General features: G+C 40.4%; 2 protein-coding genes across 3 annotated transcripts; both read left to right on the top strand.

The window, feature by feature from the left end:
• The first annotated feature begins 331 nt into the window (after positions 1-331).
• On the top strand, positions 332-10755 carry LOC133009310 (myosin heavy chain, fast skeletal muscle-like). Its single transcript, XM_061076782.1, has 39 exons — positions 332-538; positions 618-761; positions 848-1004; positions 1097-1124; positions 1202-1316; positions 1399-1491; positions 1577-1640; positions 1722-1820; positions 1915-2018; positions 2147-2285; positions 2404-2522; positions 3136-3285; positions 3379-3549; positions 3644-3944; positions 4075-4139; positions 4220-4307; positions 4429-4546; positions 4634-4757; positions 5043-5179; positions 5270-5525; positions 5619-5861; positions 5944-6120; positions 6201-6346; positions 6451-6541; positions 6641-7030; positions 7150-7276; positions 7364-7482; positions 7564-7760; positions 7936-8119; positions 8202-8367; positions 8534-8658; positions 8782-9090; positions 9194-9397; positions 9495-9620; positions 9703-9873; positions 9960-10064; positions 10157-10252; positions 10354-10485; positions 10735-10755. The coding sequence occupies exons 1-39, from the start codon at positions 332-334 to the stop codon at positions 10753-10755; spliced, it is 5808 nt and encodes a 1935-aa protein (XP_060932765.1).
• A 3078-nt stretch (positions 10756-13833) lies between these two features.
• Positions 13834-23951, top strand: LOC133009309 (myosin heavy chain, fast skeletal muscle-like). 2 transcript variants are annotated; one of them, XM_061076779.1, is made up of 39 exons: positions 13834-14010; positions 14078-14263; positions 14350-14506; positions 14599-14626; positions 14714-14822; positions 14918-15010; positions 15099-15162; positions 15244-15342; positions 15437-15540; positions 15669-15807; positions 15992-16110; positions 16442-16591; positions 16685-16855; positions 16950-17250; positions 17381-17445; positions 17526-17613; positions 17735-17852; positions 17940-18063; positions 18349-18485; positions 18574-18829; positions 18923-19165; positions 19248-19424; positions 19505-19650; positions 19754-19844; positions 19944-20333; positions 20451-20577; positions 20665-20783; positions 20865-21061; positions 21235-21418; positions 21501-21666; positions 21818-21942; positions 22067-22375; positions 22479-22682; positions 22781-22906; positions 22989-23159; positions 23264-23368; positions 23469-23564; positions 23674-23805; positions 23931-23951. In XM_061076779.1, exons 1-39 carry the CDS (start codon positions 13834-13836, stop codon positions 23949-23951), a joined length of 5814 nt encoding a protein of 1937 aa, XP_060932762.1. The 2 variants fall into 2 exon arrangements, with proteins under 2 accessions (XP_060932762.1, XP_060932764.1); XM_061076781.1 differs by having other exon boundaries at positions 13834-14040; positions 14120-14263.
• Positions 23952-24026: the final 75 nt, after the last annotated feature.

The raw sequence follows: 24026 nt of genomic DNA, 5'->3' as shown, positions 1-24026 counted from the left end.
GTTTCACCTCTCATTCAAGAGGTTTCTTCATTTCTAAACTTAATAAGAATGTTGGTGAGAGGCAAAACTAACCATTCAAGAACCTCAAGCAAGTCAAGTTGCCTATGATCACTTGCAGCTCCTGAAGAAAATTAAATAGTAACTCAGTTTTTTGGTGAGCTACATGAACTTAAGGTAGCAGCTCTAACACAGAGGCGTCCAAGGCCGTTTGTAATGATGAAAGTATAGTCTTCAATGAGTACGGATGCACTTAGCCAGTGTTAAATCACATTGAGAGTCAGTCATCAGTTTAAGATTTTTGTTTTTTGACTTTCAGACATAACCCGGCACCATGAGTACGGACGCCGAGATGGCCGCTTACGGCAAAGCAGCCATATACTTGCGTAAGCCAGAGAGGGAGAGAATTGAGGCTCAAGCCGCACCTTTTGATGCTAAGGCTGCCTGCTATGTGGCCGATGTCAAAGAGCTGTACTTGAAGGGAACAATCATCAAGAAAGACGCTGGCAAAGTCACCGTCAAAGTCCTGGACACTCAAGAGGTTTGTATCATGAAACAAGACTCAACTGAAAGTCAAGTATGTGTTCTCAGTTGTAATTGCAACCAATGTCCTGTTGCAGGAGAAGGTATTTAAAGAAGACGACGTCCATCCAATGAACCCTCCCAAGTATGACAAAATTGAGGACATGGCCATGATGACCCATCTCAATGAAGCCTCTGTCCTGTATAACCTCAAAGAGCGTTATGCAGCATGGATGATCTACGTAAGACTATCTTTAAAGTGCAATAAGTTATATTTAAATCAAAACTAAACATGGAGTTAACTGTTTATCTCTATGTTCACTTTCAGACCTACTCTGGGTTGTTCTGTGCCACTGTTAACCCTTACAAATGGCTCCCAGTGTACGATGCTGAAGTTGTTAATGCCTACAGAGGCAAGAAGCGTATGGAGGCTCCACCCCACATCTTCTCTGTCTCTGACAACGCTTATCAGTTCATGCTCACTGGTATGTTCTTATTGTAGAATTTGTATACATTAAACAGAATGTTGTTTCACTGAAAGGAATGTGTTTAATTAATTTGGTTTCTATGTTTACAGATAGGGAGAACCAGTCTGTCTTGATCACGTAAGTTCATATCTGTTGACTTTTCTTTAGAATAAAATATGTTGAGCAAATTCATATAAGTCTGTGTTTATACCCAGTGGAGAATCTGGTGCTGGAAAGACTGTGAACACGAAACGTGTCATCCAGTACTTCGCCACAATCTCAGTGTCAGGAGGGGACAAAAAAGGGGGGGGTGGCGAAAAAAAGTATCAGGTATGTTGTGATGACACCATTGAGTTCAAGTAAAGTTGAGAAAGAGTTATTATCTGATTTAATTTAAAAACTTGGATTATAGGGGTCACTGGAGGATCAGATTATTGCAGCCAATCCCCTGCTGGAGGCCTATGGTAATGCCAAAACTGTGAGGAATGACAACTCATCTCGCTTTGTAAGTATGGGGTTATTTTGTACGAGACAAATTTTTTATGTTATGTTATGTGGGGAGATTACAACAATGTCTATCTTCTAAACAGGGTAAATTCATCAGAATCCATTTCGGCACAACTGGCAAACTGGCCAGTGCTGACATTGAGACATGTAAGTAATAATCATCATAGCAGGTGTAGATGACTGAAATTCAGGACTGACCAGGTTTTGACTGATAACCAACATTTATAGATCTGCTGGAGAAGTCAAGAGTGACATACCAGCTTTCTGCTGAGAGAGGCTACCACATCTTCTACCAGATGATGACAAACCACATACCGGGGATAGTTGGTAAACAGATTAAGCTATTGCATGATTTTAAACATATGCTGATTGTTTTTTGTGAAACTCTGTATTTAATCTTCATCACGTTATTAATATTCAGAGGCGTCACTCATCACAACCAACCCCTACGACTACCCCTTGATCAGCATGGGTCAGATCACTGTGGCCAGCATTGATGACAAAGTTGAGCTGGAAGCTACTGATGTGAGTGATCGAGGTTTTAATATTTAACATATTGCATACATCTGATGTGTATGATATGCAAAGTGATTTTTATGAATGTATTTTCCAAAGTGGAGATGTTTTGTAAAAAATAAATCTTCTGAACACAGGCTGCTATTGATATCCTGGGATTCACTGGTGAGGAGAAGATGGCCATCTGGAAGTTTACTGGTGCTGTGATCCACCATGGTAACATGAAGTTCAAGCAAAAGCAGCGTGAGGAGCAGGCTGAACCCGATGGCACAGAAGGTGACTATTTGATATCATATCAAAGTGAACAACAGAAGTTCTATATCACACTGGTTTTGTTTTGTCATGAAAACACATATATACAATACTACATTATAAATAATGAAACCATTTTCAGATGCTGACAAGGTTGCTTACCTGTTGGGTCTGAACTCCGCTGACATGCTGAAGGGTCTGTGCTATCCCAGAGTGAAGGTCGGAAATGAGTATGTCACAAAGGGACAGACTGTAAATCAGGTAAACATAAAGTATTCATTTCAAGTATCACGGTAAATATTTTTTTTTTTATAATGACACACCCATATATATATATATATATATATATAAAAAGAAAAGAGTAATTTGTACAAAACATGATATAATTAAACAGCACTAATGACACGGTGGAGCATAAACTGAGGCCGAAGGCCTCAGAGAACAGGGGGTGTTTGAGTAGTTTTTTTAAGCTGTCTAGAGATGTAAAGTTGCGGATTTTGGCAGGGAGAAAGTTCCAGAGGGTAGGGGTTGCAACACAGATAGCTCTGTCCCCCAAAGTCTGCGTTTAGTGTTAGGCATGGAGAGCAATCCAGAGTTTGAGGACCACAGCCTTCTTAGCGGAGTGTATGGGTGGAGGAGAGAGCCTTAAATATAGTTGGGCTACGGCAATTAATAGGTGAGAATGAGGAGTTTGTATTTAATGTTTCTAACACTGGTGACAGGGATTGAGATGTACTGGGTGTGTTATGTTTGTATTGACTATAAATTGCAAAAATAAAGTTTTATACCTATATAGGGTATAGAGTAGCACAGCATTTTACAAAACAACTATACAGAAGCGTACAGGAAAATTTATTTTTACATTCTTCTTCAGGTGAACAACTCAGTGACTGCCCTCTCTAAGTCCGTCTATGAGAGGATGTTCTTGTGGATGGTCATCCGTATCAACCAGATGTTGGACACGAAGCAGTCAAGGAACTCCTATATTGGTGTCCTGGACATCGCCGGCTTTGAAATCTTTGATGTAAGCTTTATACACTGCAACTCATTATTAAAAAACGACAAAGCCTTTCCTGTTGTCTATGAGCAATCAGGCTAATTATTTGTCATCTCACAGTTCAACACCTTGGAGCAACTGTGCATCAACTTCACCAATGAGAAACTGCAACAGTTCTTCAACCACACCATGTTCGTCCTGGAGCAAGAGGAGTACAAGAAGGAGGGTATTATCTGGGAGTTCATTGACTTCGGTATGGACTTGGCCGCCTGCATTGAGCTGATTGAAAGGGTAAACACCAATTTTATGATTCTATTGTATGTAATTCTACTAAAATACACCAGTCACTTCATGATATACTTTATCTCTCCGTTCTTTCATCTAGCCCATGGGCATCTTCTCCATCCTTGAAGAGGAGTGCATGTTCCCTAAGGCTGATGACACATCCTTCAAGAATAAGCTCTATGATCAACATCTTGGCAAAAACAAAGCATTTGAGAAGCCAAAACCTGCAAAGGGCAAGATTGAGGCCCACTTCTCCCTGGTGCATTATGCTGGTACAGTGGACTACAATATCACTGGCTGGCTGGACAAGAACAAGGACCCCCTGAATGATTCTGTTGTGCAGCTGTACCAGAAGTCATCAGTGAAACTGCTGTCTGGCCTGTATCCCGCTGTTGTTGAGGGTATGATACACAATTAACTGGTCAATTAAAACATATTTTAATATTGTATTACTCTTTATCAAATGTAGCAAGTTGTCTCTGTATATATTCAGTTTCTCACAAAAATAATTCTTCTTGAAATGATTAACAGAGGCTGGAAAGAAGGGAGGCAAGAAGAAGGGAGGCTCTATGCAGACTGTGTCTTCACAGTTCAGGGTAAGCTATGGCATTGTAAACTAAGAAATAGCATCACACATTGCGTTATACACAACTAACTTACTCTTTTATATCTACAGGAAAACTTGGGCAAGCTGATGACTAACTTGAGGAGCACCCATCCTCACTTTGTGCGTTGTCTGATTCCCAATGAGTCAAAGACTCCAGGTAAGATTTGAACTCTTTGGGGAATAGCATGTTTTTTTGTTAATATGATTTCAGTTCAGTGCTGGTTCAATGAGGAGTATAACTATTCACAAAAGTAATAATGAAATGTCTTATGAAATAGGACTGATGGAGAACTTCCTGGTCATCCACCAGCTGAGGTGTAACGGTGTGCTGGAGGGTATCAGAATCTGCAGGAAAGGTTTCCCCAGCAGAATCCAATATGGTGACTTCAAGCAGAGGTACCAATGACTATATTTTTGACGTCCAAAAATGTTGCCACAAACGCCAAAAAATACTTACAGAGACCAATAAATTTTGTGTTAAAGGTACAAGGTATTGAATGCCAGTGTCATTCCTGAGGGCCAGTTCATTGACAACAAGAAGGCTTCAGAAAAGCTGCTCGGATCGATTGATGTTAATCATGATGAGTACAGATTTGGACACACAAAGGTAAGAACCATGCTCCCTTGTTTATTGTTGGTATAATTACAAAGGAGGTTGATTTTTCTTCTTCATTTTGTTTTTTGTTTGTCTGAAAATCAACATTGTACCTCAAGGTTTATTATGTTTGAAGAGATTTGGAACAAAATCAGACCATGTACAGGGAGAAATTACTTATAAATTGTATATTTTGAAAGAATGTATCTTATGTGTACATTTATAAAGAATCTTTGCCTTGCGAGTCTTAACAATTTAGGATACCTGAAAGTTTATTTAAATTTTCTGTTCATTCAGGTGTTCTTCAAGGCTGGTCTGCTGGGTACCCTTGAGGAGATGAGAGATGAAAAGCTTGCAACTCTGGTCACAATGACTCAGGCTCTCTGCCGTGCTTTTGTCATGAGAAAGGAGTTTATGAAGATGATGGAGAGGAGGCATGTTGAAAACAATAAATTCTAGACAAAAAGACATACAAAGAAAAATAACCAGGAACATTTTTCATGACAACAATTTCTCCTTCACAGGGAAGCCATCTACACCATCCAGTACAACGTGCGCTCATTCATGAATGTCAAACATTGGCCATGGATGAAGGTTTACTACAAGATCAAGCCTCTGCTGCAGAGTGCTGAAACTGAGAAGGAGCTGGCTGCGATGAAGGAAAACTATGAAAAGATGACAACTGACTTGGCTACTGCCCTGGCCAAGAAGAAGGAACTAGAGGAGAAGATGGTGTCTCTTCTGCAAGAGAAGAATGATCTGCAGCTCCAAGTGGCATCCGTAAGTAAATCTCAGACCGTACCTGCAATTGTCCATGTGTTGTAGGTCAAATAATGATGGGCTCACACTTGATGTGTTCATACAATGACACAGGAAGGAGATAATCTCTCAGATGCTGAGGAAAGATGTGAGGGACTTATCAAGAGCAAGATTCAGATGGAGGCCAAACTCAAAGAAACAACTGAGAGACTTGAGGATGAAGAGGAAATGAATGCTGAGCTTACTGCTAAGAAGAGAAAGCTGGAAGATGAATGTTCTGAGCTCAAGAAGGATATTGACGATCTGGAGCTCACATTGGCCAAGGTGGAGAAGGAGAAACATGCCACTGAGAACAAGGTTTGTAAATTTTAAAATGCGTAGCATATCAAGTAAATTCATTGTTACTATGTGTTTAATAACATTTTACCTGCACACATAGGTCAAGAACCTGACAGAGGAGATGGCCTCTCAAGATGAGAGCATTGCTAAGCTGAGCAAGGAGAAGAAAGCCCTTCAGGAGGCTCATCAACAGACTCTTGATGACCTGCAGGCTGAGGAAGACAAAGTCAACACTCTGACCAAGGCCAAGACAAAGCTTGAGCAGCAAGTTGATGATGTAAGTTTACAAAGTCAATTAGCTTGACAAAACAAGATTCTTTAGCATAATATTCACAATCTCAATGTCTCAATGTTCAGCTGGAGGGTTCTCTGGAACAAGAGAAGAAACTGCGTATGGACCTTGAGAGAGCCAAGAGGAAGCTCGAGGGAGATCTGAAACTGGCCCAGGAATCCATAATGGATCTTGAGAATGACAAGCAGCAGTCTGATGAGAAAGGGAAAAAGTATCCGAATTTTGTTTCCCTCCTTATGACAAATAACCATCATGTTTCTAGTCATGTTCAATAGCATGAATGAACTCTTACCATGAATTTTGTCGCTCTCACAGGAAAGACTTTGAAATCAGCCAACTCCTGAGCAAGATTGAGGATGAGCAGTCTATGGGATCTCAGCTTCAGAAGAAGATCAAGGAGCTTCAGGTAATCAACATATTGCTTTAAACACAACACAACATGCTTTCATGTTTTTGTGTTTCACATTTAATGGTCAATAAACAATAAAACATATACCTGAAACAGGCCCGTATTGAGGAACTGGAGGAGGAGATTGAGGCTGAGCGTGCTGCTCGTGCCAAGGTTGAGAAGCAGAGGGCTGACCTCTCCAGGGAACTTGAGGAGATCAGTGAGAGGCTAGAGGAGGCTGGAGGTGCCACTGCTGCTCAGATTGAGATGAGCAAGAAGCGGGAAGCTGAGTTCCAGAAGCTCCGTCGTGACCTTGAGGAGTCCACTCTGCAGCATGAAGCCACTGCTTCTGCTCTTCGCAAGAAGCAGGCTGACAGCGTTGCTGAGCTGGGAGAGCAGATCGACAACCTCCAGCGTGTCAAGCAGAAGCTTGAAAAGGAAAAGAGTGAATACAAAATGGAGATTGATGACCTGTCCAGCAACATGGAGGCTGTTGCCAAAGCAAAGGTACAAAATACATGAAATATTGGAGTATTAATTGCATTTTTTTATACATAGAAAAAACATAAATTAAATAATTGTGAAAAAAAATTAAATCTTTCTTTTCTGTTCCTTTTTCACTCAAGGGAAATCTTGAAAAGATGTGCCGTACTCTTGAGGACCAATTCAGTGAACTAAAGACCAAGAATGATGAAACTGTTCGTCAAGCGAATGACTTGGGTGCACAGAAAGCCCGTCTCCTGACAGAAAATGGTATGCAAATGACAGCCATCTTCAGTTTGACACAGATCAAACAGAAACTGAGAAGAAACTAATCTTTGATCTTAATTTTCACACAAGGTGAGTTCGGCCGTCAAATTGAAGAGAAAGAGGCTCTTGTCTCCCAGCTGACCAGAGGCAAACAGGCCTTCACTCAACAGATTGAAGAGCTGAAGAGACAGATTGAAGAGGAGGTTAAGGTAAGAAAACTCTCAGTGTGTCCTTGTCTCGTTGAATAAGATGTAAACGTCCTACACTTTCAATAATATTTCTTATCCTAGGCCAAGAATGCTCTTGCCCATGGACTGCAATCAGCCCGCCATGACTGTGACCTGCTGAGGGAACAGTTTGAGGAGGAGCAGGAGGCCAAGGCTGAGCTTCAGCGTGGAATGTCCAAGGCCAACAGTGAGGTGGCTCAGTGGAGAAGCAAGTATGAAACTGATGCTATACAGCGCACTGAGGAGCTTGAGGAGTCCAAGTGAGTAACATTCAAACAATTCAATTACCAGATATTTTCTTTGCATTTATTTTGTACATTTAGCTGTTATCATCACTTTAGTGTCTTTATTTGATTTGATATATATAAGAATATCTGTAAAAGTTGACAAGATATTGACATTTTTATTGAGAGAAAATATGCAAATGTTTTAAAGGAAAAAGCTGGCTCAGCGTCTCCAGGAGGCTGAGGAGCAGATTGAGGCTGTGAACTCCAAGTGTGCTTCTCTGGAGAAAACCAAACAGAGGCTGCAGAGTGAGGTGGAGGACCTCATGATTGATGTGGAGAGGGCTAATGGGCTGGCTGCTAACCTGGACAAGAAGCAGAGGAACTTCGACAAGGTGGCCAATTCATACAAGGTTTTTTTTACTTGTCTTTGTTTTGCTGAATATCTTTCTGATCACAATAAATTGTGTTATTTAGGTGTTGGCAGACTGGAAGCAGAAGTATGAGGAGGGTCAGTCAGAGCTTGAGGGATCTCTGAAGGAGGCTCGTTCTCTCGGCACTGAGCTGTTCAAGATGAAGAACTCTTATGAGGAAGCTCTGGATCAGCTGGAGACCATGAAGCGTGAAAACAAGAACCTGCAACGTGAGTTCCCACCTGACAACGAGAAAAATGTATTCATACTTTAGTGTTTGAGTTCCTACCTGATTGTTTTTGATTATATTCATCGCATTTTGTGTTGATAATAATTTATCAACGTTCATAATTTACATTTCAGGCTTGACGATATATAATATGTTTCTTTCTGCAGAGGAGATCTCTGATCTGACTGAACAGATTGGTGAGACTGGCAAGAGCATCCATGAGCTGGAGAAGTCAAAGAAGCAGACGGAGACAGAGAAATCTGAGATCCAGACAGCTCTTGAGGAGGCTGAGGTATGTTTGTTTAATCAAGGGAGATTGTCTGTGGTGAAAATATTACAAATCTAGGACAATGCAGTATATTGGGCTAAAAGGCCTGAATGTAAGGTCAAAAATCTTACTCTATGATGTCATCAGGGAACTCTGGAACATGAAGAGTCTAAGATTCTGCGTGTTCAGCTGGAGCTCAACCAGATCAAGGGTGAGGTGGACAGGAAACTGGCAGAAAAAGATGAGGAGATGGAGCAGATCAAGAGAAACAGCCAGAGGGTGATTGACTCTATGCAGAGCACTCTGGATTCTGAGGTCAGGAGCAGGAACGATGCCCTGAGAATAAAGAAGAAGATGGAGGGAGACCTGAATGAGATGGAGATTCAGCTGAGCCATTCCAATCGCCAGGCTTCTGAGTCCCAGAAGCAGCTGAGGAATGTGCAGTCACAGCTGAAGGTATTGTCTTTAAAACTGCTGTTGTACAAACTACAGTATAGTGAGTGCACCTACAGTTCATTATGAGTTTCATTCGTATATTTTCCTGCTATCATTTCACTAGGATGCTCAACTGCACCTTGATGACGCTGTCAGAGCCGCGGAGGACCTTAAGGAACAAGCTGCTATGGTGGATCGCAGGAACGGTCTGATGGTGGCTGAAATTGAGGAACTTAGAGTGGCTCTGGAACAGACAGAGAGAGGTCGCAAAGTCGCTGAACAGGAGCTGGTGGATGCCAGTGAGCGTGTTGGACTGCTGCACTCTCAGGTGATCAAATATACAGTACTTCAATATATAAAACCAATAAAACGTTAAACTACTGAAATGTTGATTACCTAAGAAACTTAATTTTGTCATCCTCTAGAACACAAGCCTTCTGAACACCAAGAAGAAGCTTGAGTCTGACCTGGTTCAGGTCCAGAGTGAAGTTGATGACACTGTTCAGGAAGCAAGGAATGCAGAGGATAAGGCTAAGAAAGCCATCACTGATGTACGCTTAAGTTTTTACTTATTATAAATACTTTTTACTCATTGATTTTTGACATTTCTAAATCAAATATTGTGTTTTCCAGGCTGCAATGATGGCTGAGGAGCTGAAGAAGGAGCAGGATACTAGCTCTCACCTGGAGAGGATGAAGAAGAACCTGGAGGTTGCTGTTAAGGACCTGCAGCACCGCCTGGATGAGGCTGAGAACCTGGCCATGAAGGGTGGCAAGAAGCAGCTCCAGAAACTGGAGTCTAGGGTAAAACATTTATTAAAGATAGTTACATGGATGACGAAATGTATGAAAACATACAAAATACTTGTATTCTAAACATTTTTCTGAAGGTGCGTGAACTTGAGTCAGAGATTGAGGCTGAGCAGAGACGTGGAGTAGATGCTGTTAAGGGTGTCCGCAAGTATGAGAGGAGAGTGAAGGAGCTCACCTACCAGGTATAGTCACTTTATTACATTTAATGTGTACAAATCAATCTCATTTGCCATGTTAACAATGTATATTTAAATCTATAATCTATGTATAACAGACTGAAGAGGACAAGAAAAACGGTGCCAGGCTGCAGGATCTGGTTGACAAGTTGCAGCTCAAGGTGAAGGCGTACAAGAGGCAGTCTGAGGAAGCGGTAAGCAAAAGCTTTATTTAAAAATGATTAGAGATACGTCATATTGCATTTGCAGTATAACTGCTGGTCATCTAAACATTTTACTATGCATTGTCTTCCAGGAGGAGCAGGCCAATGTCCACCTGTCCAAGTGCAGGAAGGTCCAGCATGAGCTGGAGGAGGCTGAGGAGCGTGCTGACATAGCAGAGTCCCAGGTCAACAAACTGAGAGCCAAGACCCGTGACTCTGGAAAGGTAAATATACAATACTTTGTCGTAAACAAATTAAATGAAAAAAATTGCAAGTTAAAGGTGTTTGAAAGGAACATGATCAAAGCTCTGGCAAAGTACACATTTATGGTTATACGTTCATGGTAATGGTGAATTTTAGAGTAGACACAGTAATTCATAAAATCCAGAACAGACGAAAATTGTATATCTGCACGAAGCGTGTTGTTTCTTTGCACATATGTAACCTCAGTATTTCTTTTTCTCTTGTTACAGGGAAAGGAGGCAGCAGAGTAAAGGACTATTGAGTTGTTTTCAGTCATATAATATGATGTGAAATATACTACAATAAAATACCTTTTCTTCTTAAATTACTCTGTGTTATTTACAACTCATTGTGTGTTGTGAGAGCAAATGAGTTATGGATGATTTGCAACACAGTTAGAAAACATCCTACACACAGTTAGACAACCTTCTACACTTTATACACTATAAATTGCATTCTGGGTACTGTCTTGAAGTCACGAATGACCAAAAATATTAATCCAATGTTGTCATTTCCAAAACCTTTGACATTTAGGGTATCAATAACAATTCAGCATTTATTTCATTGTGTATATATATATTACAGAATCTTACAAATGCAGCAACAAATGTGTCAATTGGGATTTGAATAAACCTTGAAAGAAATCAACAGCTGTCAAAATATACTGTAAATTCATCTTAACTGTCTTTATATGGTATGAGCCTTTTGCCATGACGGATCAAAAATAACTATTTCAAATAATTCATGATGCTTTTTCTGTGGGGTAGCATTATTATATACTATACTGTTTTACTCACGTAATTTCATGGGCACATACATTTAACAGTGAATTTGGCAGCAACCAAATTCCTTTTTTTGGAAAAACAACTGCTTAAAGGAAACTATATTACCAAACATCTACATTTTAAGTTTACCAATCATACATTGAAAAGATTACTTTACATTCCTGCTCTATTTGGCATATCAGAAGAAGATATTTTGGACTTGTTGGAAAAGAATCATTACAATTATACAAATACTCAAAGAACGATATGTCCAAATAAAATGTCAGATTTACCATCAAAATATAATAACAATAATTAATAATGAATTACTTCTAATTAGACTTCCAATTAAATTAAATTCCAACCAAAGGAGTAACATTCTGGACTGGTGGAACTTGACCTTGTAAACAGGCAGAAAATACACATGAAGCCCTTAAAATTGATCTAATGCCAACCAAATACTTATACAGAAGGTCATCTTCAAAATAATTGGTTTAAATGGTAAATGGAATTGTATTTATATAGCGCTTTTCTAGTCTGATGATGACCACTCAAAGCGCTTTACAGTACAGTTTCACATTCACCCATTCACACACACATTCATACAGTGCATCTACTTGCAGCACTTTTGTTATTCTATGGGGGGCCATTCAGGGTTCAGCATCTTGCCCAAGGACACTTTGGCACGCAGATGGTTCAGAATGGGGATCGAACCACCGACTTCAGGTTGGAGGACGACCGCACTACCTCTCAGCCACACCTGCCCATGAAGGATTTAAAAAAAAATGTTTAGATTAATGCAGATTAATACCTGCTGAGAAAGGAATTTTAACACTTGAATGAGAAAACTTGAAACTCAGAAAATCATGTTTAACACAAAACTTTGCATTCTTCAGAATAAAAGTTAGCTGTAACTACAAGTCTATAAATCATCTAAAATATTAGCTTAATTTCAAGCTGCCATTAAAGAATAAAAGTTTTCTTCTACTAATAACTGAGAGTAATCCTGCATCAAAGCCGAATCTAACCTGTGTCACTGCACTACAATATACTTAACCCACCACCCGTGGGCAACAGCTGTTGCCAACTTCCATTCTTTGCAGTAAATATAGATTCCTAACCTTGAGTTAAAAAAAACAAAAGTCAAGGCCCTCAGGATCTCAAAGCATTCCTGCAGCTTGAGCTACTCAAATGTGTGTTAATTATAGCTTTTTTTTTATATACTATTATATTATAGTTGTGGAACTAAAACTTGTAAAAATACAGAAACAGACATTTCACTTGTCGTTATTGTCATTAATATCCCAAGCAAACATTGATGGGATTTTTTTCCCCATCAATGTTTGACTAACATCCACGTTGTAGTTATGCTTTTAAATATAACAATTACACATTAGTATCAAATTACGATATTGAAAATTATTAAAACTTGGCTTCCTTCTAACCAAAAAGGTAACACTCAGGACTGGTGGAATTCAAACTCGTAAAAAGGCAGAAAATAGACATGAAGCTCATAAAGATGCTATAGATTGTCCCTCTTGTAAACCTGAGTGAAATGAGAGCCTGTGAATAAAGCTGTTTTGATTGAAATTAAAGAATATCTGCTCCTTCATTTGTGCGTAAGGGGGTAAATGGAAAATAGATCTTGCAGGCTGTGACATTCACATCGCCTCAAGGGTAAAACACCAAAGGCAGCCACTGGGAAATGATCAGAGGGAACAGAATTTTTTCTATAAATAATGTTATACAACTATAACTCATATTATAAAAGATACCACTGCATCTTGTGCACCTATGCTCCTATGTATTTCTTATGTGTTGTGCTAAAAACAAAATCTTTGGATTGACAAGAAAAGATTTCAAAATTGTTAAAATTTAAATAAAATGTTAAACAAACAAATAAAGAATTTGGCGACATGGGCTGGTATGTATGCACAATAACTGTTTGAGGACTGTTTCAATATATGTCACCTGAAACTCCCATCCACACCCTATTTGGCATCAGTCCCATATATAGCTTCAAGTCAGTTCCAATATAAAGGGTCCAACAGGACACAACAGTGTGGTAGCAGACCCCCGAAGACTCCTGCTTGAGGTAGACTCATCTTCTGTCAGTAAGCCAGCATTTAAATATTTATGGACAATGTCTTTAAAATACTAAGAAATCAGCAGTGGTTGTTTAACAAATGTAGGTTTAACACTATCACCATTAACTGAAAATGTATTCTATGATTTCAACAGGATAGTGGAATATAACCAATCTTCAAAGAGGGAGGGTCAGGTAAGGGCAACCGTTTTTTTAATAAACTTTTAACTCATTTCATACAAAAGCTTTCTGCAAGTTTTCCAGTTTTTGTTAAAACAGTTATACAGGTCAATATTAACTTAACACAGGTAAAGTCACTTGTGGGGATGTCCAGACATTAGTTAAATATAGATAGGTTAATTAAGAAGTTCAATGCAGTTTTTCATTTAGTTCAGTTATACAGCTGAAGAAAGGACGTTTTACACAAATAAATAACATTACTCTTATTTGTTATTGCCTCACAGAAGTAAACTGTCACCATGAGTACGGACGCGGAGATGGCCATTTATGGCAAAGCAGCCATATACCTGCGTAAGCCGGAGAGGGAGAGACTTGAGGCTCAAAGCGCACCTTTTGATGCCAAGACTGCCTGCTATGTGGCCGATGTCAAAGAGCTGTACTTAAAGGGAACAATCATGAAGAAAGACGCTGGCAAAGTCACCGTCAAACTCCTCGACCTTCAGGAGGTTTGTATGATAAGGTCAGACTCAGATGAAAGTAAAGTATGTGTTCTCAGTTGTAATTGTAACCAATGTCCTGTTGCAGGAGAAGGTATATAAAGAAGCAGACGTCCATCCAATGAACCCTCCCAAGTACGACAAAATTGAGGACATGGCCATGATGACCCATCTCAATGAAGCCTCTGTCCTGTATAACCTCAAAGAGCGTTATGCAGCATGGATGATCTACGTAAGACTATCTTTAAAGTGCAATAAGATATATTGAAATCAAAACTAAACATGGAGTTAACTGTTTATCTCTATGTTCACTTTCAGACCTACTCTGGGTTGTTCTGTGCCACTGTTAACCCTTACAAATGGCTCCCAGTGTACGATGCTGATGTTGTAAGTGCCTACAGAGGCAAGAAGCGTATGGAGGCTCCACCCCATATCTTCTCCGTCTCTGACAACGCTTATCAGTTCATGCTCACTGGTATGTCCATGTTGTAGAATTTGTATACAGTATACACAATGTTGTTTCACTGAAAGAAGTGTGATTAATTAATTTGGTTTCTATATTCACAGATAGGGAGAACCAGTCTGTCTTGATCACGTAAGTTCATATCTGTAGACTTTTTTTGAGAGATAAATATGTTATATATATATAAGCATATTCTTATAAATCTGTGTTCATACCCAGTGGAGAATCTGGTGCTGGAAAGACTGTGAACACGAAACGTGTCATCCAGTACTTCGCCACAATCGCAGTGGCAGGAGGAGAAAAGAAGAAGGATACAAGCAAGATTCAGGTATGTTGTGATGAAAGCATTGAGTCCAAGTAAAATAGAGTATATGTCGTGAAAGAAGGTTATTTTCTGATTTAATTTCAAAACTTGGAATATAGGGGTCGCTGGAGGATCAGATTATTGCAGCCAATCCCCTGCTGGAGGCCTATGGTAATGCCAAAACTGTGAGGAATGACAACTCTTCTCGCTTTGTAAGTATGGGGTTATTTTGTATAGACTAAATTCTTGTTAGACATTGTTTATGTGGGGAGATTACAACAATTTCTATCTTCTAAACAGGGTAAATTCATCAGAATCCATTTCGGCACAACTGGCAAACTGGCCAGTGCTGACATTGAGACATGTAAGTAATAATCCTCATAGCAAGTGTAGATGACTGAAATTCAGGACTGACCAGGTTGTGACTGATAATCAACATTTGTAGATCTGCTGGAGAAGTCAAGAGTGACATACCAGCTTTCTGCTGAGAGAGGCTACCACATCTTCTACCAGATGATGACAAACCACATACCGGGGATAGTTGGTAAACAGATTAAGCTATTGCATGATTTTATACATATGCTGATTGTATTTTGGGAAAAACTGTATTTAATCTTCATTACGTTTTTAATCTTCAGAGGGGGCACTCATCACAACCAACCCCTACGACTACCCCTTGATCAGCATGGGTCAGATCACTGTGGCCAGCATTGATGACAAAGTTGAGCTGGAAGCTACTGATGTGAGTGATCGAAGTTCTAATATTTAACATATTGCATACATCTGATGTGTATGATATCGAAAGTGATTTTATGAATGTACATTTCCAAAGTGGAGATGTTTTGTAAAATATTTATGTTCTGAACACAGAATGCTATTGATATCTTGGGCTTCACTGGTGAGGAGAAGATGGCCATCTACAAGTTTACTGGTGCTGTGATCCACCATGGTAACATGAAGTTCAAGCAAAAGCAGCGTGAGGAGCAGGCTGAACCCGATGGCACAGAAGGTGACTATTTGATATCATATCAAAGTGAATAATTTTTGTCAAGTTTGTCAAAAATCGTACCGGATTTCACCTGCCACAGATCAAGACCTAAAACTCCAATGTTATCGAACTTGTAGATGCTGGAATCTGCGCTGTATTCAGGATTGTCAATCTCGGGATTTTATTTTAATGAAACCATTTTCAGATGCTGACAAGGTTGCTTACCTGTTGGGTCTGAACTCCGCTGACATGCTGAAGGGTTTGTGCTATCCCAGAGTGAAGGTCGGAAATGAGTATGTCACAAAGGGACAGACTGTACCTCAGGTAAACATAAAGTATTCATTTCAAATATCCTAGTGAATAGTTTTTTCTATAATGACACACACATATATATATAAATACAAAGAAAAAAGTAATTTGTACAAAACATGATATAAATAAACAGCACTAATGGCAAGGTGGAGCATTAACTGAGGCCAAAGGCTGTCCTGAAAAGTAAAGAGATTGAGATGTACTGGGTGTGTTATGTTTTTATTGACTATTAATCGCCAAAATCTAGTTTTATACCTATATAGGGTATACAGTAGCACAGGATTTTATAAAACAACTATGCAGAAGCGTACAGGAAAAAAACTATTTTTACATTCTTCTTCAGGTGAACAACTCAGTGACTGCCCTGGCCAAATCCATCTATGAGAGGATGTTCTTGTGGATGGTCGTCCGTATCAACCAGATGTTGGACACTAAGCAGTCAAGGAACTCCTATATTGGTGTCCTGGATATCGCCGGCTTTGAAATCTTTGATGTAAGCGTCAAACAGTGCATTTTATTATTAAAATAAGACAAAGCCTTTCCTGTTGTCTATGAGCAATCAGGCTGATTATTTGTCATCTCACAGTTCAACACCTTGGAGCAACTGTGCATCAACTTCACCAATGAGAAACTGCAACAGTTCTTCAACCACACCATGTTTGTCCTGGAGCAAGAGGAGTACAAGAAGGAGGGTATTATCTGGGAGTTCATTGACTTCGGTATGGACTTGGCCGCCTGCATTGAGCTGATTGAAAAGGTAAACACCAATTTTATGATTCTATTGTACGTAATTCTCCTAAAAAACACCAGTCACTTCATGATATACTTTATCTCTCTGTACTTCCATCTAGCCCATGGGCATCTTCTCCATCCTTGAAGAGGAGTGCATGTTCCCTAAGGCTGATGACACATCCTTCAAGAATAAGCTCTATGATCAGCATCTTGGCAAAAACAAAGCATTTGAGAAGCCAAAACCTGCAAAGGGCAAGGCTGAGGCCCACTTCTCCCTGGTGCACTATGCTGGTACAGTGGACTACAATATCGCTGGCTGGCTGGACAAGAACAAGGACCCACTGAATGAGTCTGTTCTGCAGCTGTACCAGAAGTCATCAGTGAAACTGCTGGCTGGCCTGTATCCACCTATTGTTGAGGGTATGATACACAATTAACTGCTCAATTAAAACATATTTTAATATTGTATTACTCTTTATCAAATGTAGCAAGTTGTCTCTGTATGTATTCAGTTTCTCACAAAAATAATTCTACTTGAAATGATCAACAGAGGCTGGAAAGAAGGGAGGCAAGAAGAAGGGAGGCTCTATGCAGACTGTGTCTTCACAGTTCAGGGTAAGCTTTGGCATTGTAAACTAAGAAATAGCATCACACATTACGTTATACACAACTAACTTACTCTTTTGTATCTACAGGAAAACTTGGGCAAGCTGATGACTAACTTGAGGAGCACCCATCCTCACTTTGTGCGTTGTCTGATTCCCAATGAGTCAAAGACTCCAGGTAAGATTTGAACTCTTTGGGGAATAGCATGTTTTTTTGTTAGTATGATTTCAGTTCAGTGCTGGTTCAATGAGGAGTATAACTATTCACAAAAGTAATAATGAAATGTCTTATGAAATAGGACTGATGGAGAACTTCCTGGTCATCCACCAGCTGAGGTGTAACGGTGTGCTGGAGGGTATCAGAATCTGCAGAAAAGGTTTCCCCAGCAGAATCCAATATGGTGACTTCAAGCAGAGGTACCAATGACTATATTTTTGACGTCCAAAAATGTTGCCACAAACGCCAAAAAATACTTACAGACACCAATAACTTTTGTGTTAAAGGTACAAGGTATTGAATGCCAGTGTCATTCCTGAGGGCCAGTTCATTGACAACAAGAAGGCTTCAGAAAAGCTGCTCGGATCGATTGATGTTAATCATGACGAGTACAGATTTGGTCACACAAAGGTAAGAACCATGCTCCCTTGTTTATTGTTGGTATAATTACAATGGAGGTTGATTTTTCTTATTCTTTTTGTTTGTTTGTCTGATAATCAGCATTGTACCTCAACGTTTATTAAATGTTTGAAGTAATTTGGTGTAAAATTAGACCATGTACCTGGAGCAATTACTCATCAATGGAATAGTTTCAAAGCGTCTATCTTATGTGTACATTTATAAAGCATCGTTGCCTTGTGAGTGTTGAACAAGTTAGGATACCTGAAAGTTCATTTATATTTTCTGTTTATTCAGGTGTTCTTCAAGGCTGGTCTGCTGGGTACCCTTGAGGAGATGAGAGATGAAAAGCTTGCAGCTCTGGTCACAATGACTCAGGCTCTCTGCCGTGCTTACCTCATGAGAAAGGAGTTTATGAAGATGATGGAGAGGAGGCATGTTGAAAACAATAAATTCTGGACAGAAAGACATGGGATGAAAATTTTTTCGAAAATTCTCATGAAAACAATTTCTCCTTCTCAGGGAAGCCGTGTACACCATCCAGTACAACGTGCGCTCGTTCATGAATGTCAAACATTGGCCATGGATGAAGGTTTACTACAAGATCAAGCCTCTGCTGAAGACTGCTGAAACTGAGAAGGAGCTGTCTAAAATGAAGGAAAACTATGATAAGATGACCACTGACTTGGCTACTGCCCTGGCCAAGAAGAAGGAACTAGAGGAGAAGATGGTGTCTCTTCTGCAAGAGAAGAATGATCTGCAGCTCCAAGTGGCATCCGTAAGTAAATCTCAGACCCTACCTGCAATTGTCCATGTGTTGTGCGTCAAATAATGATGGGCTCACACTTGATGTGTTCATACAATGACACAGGAAGGAGATAATCTCTCAGATGCTGAGGAAAGATGTGAGGGACTTATCAAGAGCAAGATTCAGCTTGAGGCCAAACTCAAAGAAACAACTGAGAGACTTGAGGATGAAGAGGAAATGAATGCTGAGCTTACTGCTAAGAAGAGAAAGCTGGAAGATGAATGTTCTGAGCTCAAGAAGGATATTGACGATCTGGAGCTTACATTGGCCAAGGTGGAGAAGGAGAAACATGCCACTGAGAACAAGGTTTGTCAATTTTAAAATGTGTAGCATATCAAGTAAATTCATGGTTGCTATGTGTTAAATAACATTTTACTTGCAAACATAGGTTAAGAACCTGACAGAGGAGATGGCCTCTCAAGATGAGAGCATTGCTAAGCTGACCAAGGAGAAGAAAGCTCTTCAGGAGGCTCATCAACAGACTCTTGATGACCTGCAGGCTGAGGAAGACAAAGTCAACACTCTGACCAAGGCCAAGACAAAGCTTGAGCAGCAAGTTGATGATGTAAGTTTACAAAGTCACTTAGGTTGGCAAAACAAGATTCTTTAGCAGAACATTCACAATCTCAATGTCTCAATGTTCAGCTTGAGGGTTCTCTGGAACAAGAGAAGAAACTGCGTATGGACCTTGAGAGAGCCAAGAGGAAGCTCGAGGGAGATCTGAAACTGGCCCAGGAATCCATCATGGATCTTGAGAATGACAAGCAGCAGTCTGATGAGAAAGGGAAAAAGTATCTGAATTTTGTTCCCTCCCCATTACAAATTACCATCATGTTTCTAGTAATATTCAATAGCATGAATGAACTCTTACTGTGAACTTTGTTGCTCTCACAGGAAAGACTTTGAAATCAGCCAACTCCTGAGCAAGATTGAGGATGAGCAGTCTATGGGATCTCAGCTTCAGAAGAAGATCAAGGAGCTTCAGGTAATCAACATATTGCTTTAAACAAAGCACAACATGCTTTCAAGTTTTTGTGTTTCACATTTAATGTTCACTAAACAATAAAATCAACACTTGAAACAGGCCCGTATTGAGGAACTGGAGGAGGAGATTGAGGCTGAGCGTGCTGCTCGTGCCAAGGTTGAGAAGCAGAGGGCTGACCTCTCCAGGGAACTTGAGGAGATCAGTGAGAGGCTAGAGGAGGCTGGAGGTGCCACTGCTGCTCAGATTGAGATGAGCAAGAAGCGGGAAGCTGAGTTCCAGAAGCTCCGTCGTGACCTTGAGGAGTCCACTCTGCAGCATGAAGCCACTGCTTCCGCTCTTCGCAAGAAGCAGGCTGACAGCGTTGCTGAGCTGGGAGAGCAGATCGACAACCTCCAGCGTGTCAAGCAGAAGCTTGAAAAGGAAAAGAGTGAATACAAAATGGAGATTGATGACCTGTCCAGCAACATGGAGGCTGTTGCCAAAGCAAAGGTACAAAATAAATGAAATATTGGAGTATTAAATGCATTTTTTGTACATTAAAAAAACAATAAATTACATAATTGTGTTAAAAATTAAATCTTTCTTTTTTGTTACTTTTTTCTCAAGGGAAATCTGGAAAAGATGTGCCGTACTCTTGAGGACCAACTTAGTGAACTGAAGACCAAGAATGATGAAACTGTTCGTCAAGCGAATGACTTGGGTGCACAGAAAGCCCGTCTCCTGACAGAAAATGGTATGCAAATGACAGCCATCTTCAGTTTGACACAGATCAACCAGAAACTGAAAAGAAACTAATGTTTGATCTTAATTTTCACACAAGGTGAGTTCGGCCGTCAAATTGAAGAGAAAGAGGCTCTTGTCTCCCAGCTGACCAGAGGCAAACAGGCCTACACTCAACAGATTGAAGAGCTGAAGAGACAGATTGAAGAGGAGGTTAAGGTAATAAAACTCTCAGTGTGTCCTTGTCTCGTTGAATAAGATGTAAACGTTCTACACTTTCAATAATATTTCTTATTCTAGGCCAAGAATGCTCTTGCCCATGGACTGCAATCAGCCCGCCACGACTGTGACCTGCTGAGGGAACAGTTTGAGGAGGAGCAGGAGGCCAAGGCTGAGTTGCAGCGTGGAATGTCCAAGGCCAACAGTGAGGTGGCTCAGTGGAGAACTAAGTATGAAACTGATGCTATTCAGCGCACTGAGGAGCTTGAGGAGTCCAAGTGAGTAACATTCAAATTAAATTACCCGATATTTTCTTTACATATACTTTGTACATTTAGCTGTGCAACATTACATTGGTGTCTTTAGTTTATTTTATATATGTAAGAATATCTGTAAAAGTTTACAAGATATTGACATTTTTATTGAGAGAAAATTTGCAAATATTTCAAAGGAAAAAGCTGGCCCAGCGTCTCCAGGAGGCTGAGGAGCAGATTGAGGCTGTGAACTCCAAGTGTGCTTCTCTGGAGAAAACCAAACAGAGGCTGCAGAGTGAGGTGGAGGACCTCATGATTGATGTGGAGAGGGCTAATGGGCTGGCTGCTAACCTGGACAAGAAGCAGAGGAACTTCGACAAGGTGGCCAATTCATACAAGTTTTTTTTTACTTGTCTTTGTTTTGCAGAATATCTATCTGAACACAATAAATTGTCTTATTTAGGTGTTGGCAGACTGGAAGCAGAAGTATGAGGAGGGTCAGTCAGAGCTTGAGGGATCTCTGAAGGAGGCTCGTTCTCTCGGCACTGAGCTGTTCAAGATGAAGAACTCTTATGAGGAAGCTCTGGATCAGCTGGAGACCATGAAGCGTGAAAACAAGAACCTGCAACGTGAGTTCTCACCTGACAACGAGAATAATGTATTCATATTTTAGTGTTGAGCTCCTACCTGATTGTCTTTGATTATATTCAACGCATTTTGTGTTAGTGTTCCTATTTTACATCTCAGGCTTGACAATATGTAATATGTGTCTTTCTGCAGAGGAGATCTCTGATCTGACTGAACAGATTGGTGAGACTGGCAAGAGCATCCATGAGCTGGAGAAGTCAAAGAAGCAGGTGGAGACAGAGAAATCTGAGATCCAGACAGCTCTTGAGGAGGCTGAGGTATGTTTGTTTTATCAAGGGAGATTTTCTGAGGAGAAAAACATTACAAATCTAGGACAATGCAGTATATCGGGCTAAAAGGCCTGAAGGTAAGGTCAAAAATCTTACTCTATGATGTCATCAGGGAACTCTGGAACATGAAGAGTCTAAGATTCTGCGTGTTCAGCTGGAGCTCAACCAGATCAAGGGTGAGGTGGACAGGAAACTGTCAGAAAAAGATGAGGAGATGGAGCAGATCAAGAGAAACAGCCAGAGGGTGACTGACTCTATGCAGAGCTCTCTGGATTCTGAGGTCAGGAGCAGGAATGATGCCCTGAGAATCAAGAAGAAGATGGAGGGAGACCTGAATGAGATGGAGATTCAGCTGAGCCATGCCAATCGCCAGGCTTCTGAGTCCCAGAAGCAGCTGAGGAATGTGCAGGCACAGCTGAAGGTATTGTCAGACAAACTGCTGTTGTACAAACTACAGTATAGTGTGTGCACCTACAGTCCATTTTGAGTTACATTCGTATATTTTCCTGCTATCATTTCACTAGGATGCTCAACTGCACCTTGATGACGCTGTCAGAGCCGCGGAGGACCTTAAGGAACAAGCTGCTATGGTGGATCGCAGGAACGGTCTGATGGTGGCTGAAATTGAGGAACTTAGAGTGGCTCTGGAACAGACAGAGAGAGGTCGCAAAGTTGCTGAACAGGAGCTGGTGGATGCCAGTGAGCGTGTTGGACTGCTGCACTCTCAGGTGAACAAATATACAGTACTTCAATATATAAAACCAATGAAACGTTAAACAACATGAAATGTTGATAACTTTAGAAACTTCATTTTGTCATCCTTTAGAACACAAGCCTTCTGAACACCAAGAAGAAGCTTGAGTCTGACCTGGTTCAGGTCCAGAGTGAAGTTGATGACACTGTTCAGGAAGCAAGGAATGCAGAGGATAAGGCTAAGAAAGCCATCACTGATGTACGCTTAAGTTTTTACTTATTATCAATACTTTTTACTCATTGATTTTTGACATTTCTAAACCAAATATTGTGTTTTCCAGGCTGCGATGATGGCTGAGGAGCTGAAGAAGGAGCAGGATACTAGCTCTCACCTGGAGAGGATGAAGAAGAACCTGGAGGTTGCTGTTAAGGACCTGCAGCACCGCCTGGATGAGGCTGAGAACCTGGCCATGAAGGGTGGCAAGAAGCAGCTCCAGAAACTGGAGTCTAGGGTAAGAGAATTATGATAGAATTATACATATATAAACACAGTTTAAAAAAAACATCAAAACACTTGTAACATAAACTGTGAATGCATTTGTCTTTTTTCCAAAAGGTGCGCGAGCTTGAGTCAGAGATTGACGCTGAGCAGAGACGTGGAGCAGATGCTGTTAAGGGTGTCCGCAAGTATGAGAGGAGAGTGAAGGAGCTCACCTACCAGGTAGAGTCACTTTGACATTAAATGTGTATAGTACAAAACAAGCAAATGTAATGATATAATTTCCTTTAAAACATGCAAATCTATGTATTTTCAACTACAGACTGAGGAGGACAAGAAAAATGTTTCCAGGCTGCAGGATCTGGTTGACAAGTTGCAGCTCAAGGTGAAGGCCTACAAGAGGCAGTCTGAGGAAGCGGTAAGGGCAAAACATTAATATTTAAACAATGGCAACTCTATACGACATCATATCTCATGTGCAGTATATCTGCTGATAATTTAACCATTTGCCCTGTATTGTCTTCCAGGAGGAGCAGGCCAATGTCCACCTGTCCAAGTGCAGGAAGGTCCAGCATGAGCTGGAGGAGGCTGAGGAGCGTGCTGACATTGCAGAGTCCCAGGTCAACAAACTGAGAGCCAAGACCCGTGACTCTGGAAAGGTAAATCTACAATTCTGTGTAGTAAACAAATAAAAATTGAAAATTATTGTGGCAGAAAGTCACTATAAGTTAAAGGTGTTTGAAAGGAACCTAATCAATAATTTTTGTTTGTTGGTGTTTTTCAGGGTAAAGAGGCAGCTGAATAAAGCTCATCGGCTGATCGCCTGTTTCAAATCATATAATATGAGGTGAAATATGCTGTTCAAATAAATTGTATTTTT

The sequence above is a fragment of the Limanda limanda genome, chromosome 8, assembly GCF_963576545.1.
Source record: "Limanda limanda chromosome 8, fLimLim1.1, whole genome shotgun sequence".
In the NCBI taxonomy this organism is placed as follows: domain Eukaryota; kingdom Metazoa; phylum Chordata; class Actinopteri; order Pleuronectiformes; family Pleuronectidae; genus Limanda; species Limanda limanda.
This window is presented reverse-complemented; position numbering and strand designations above follow the sequence as displayed.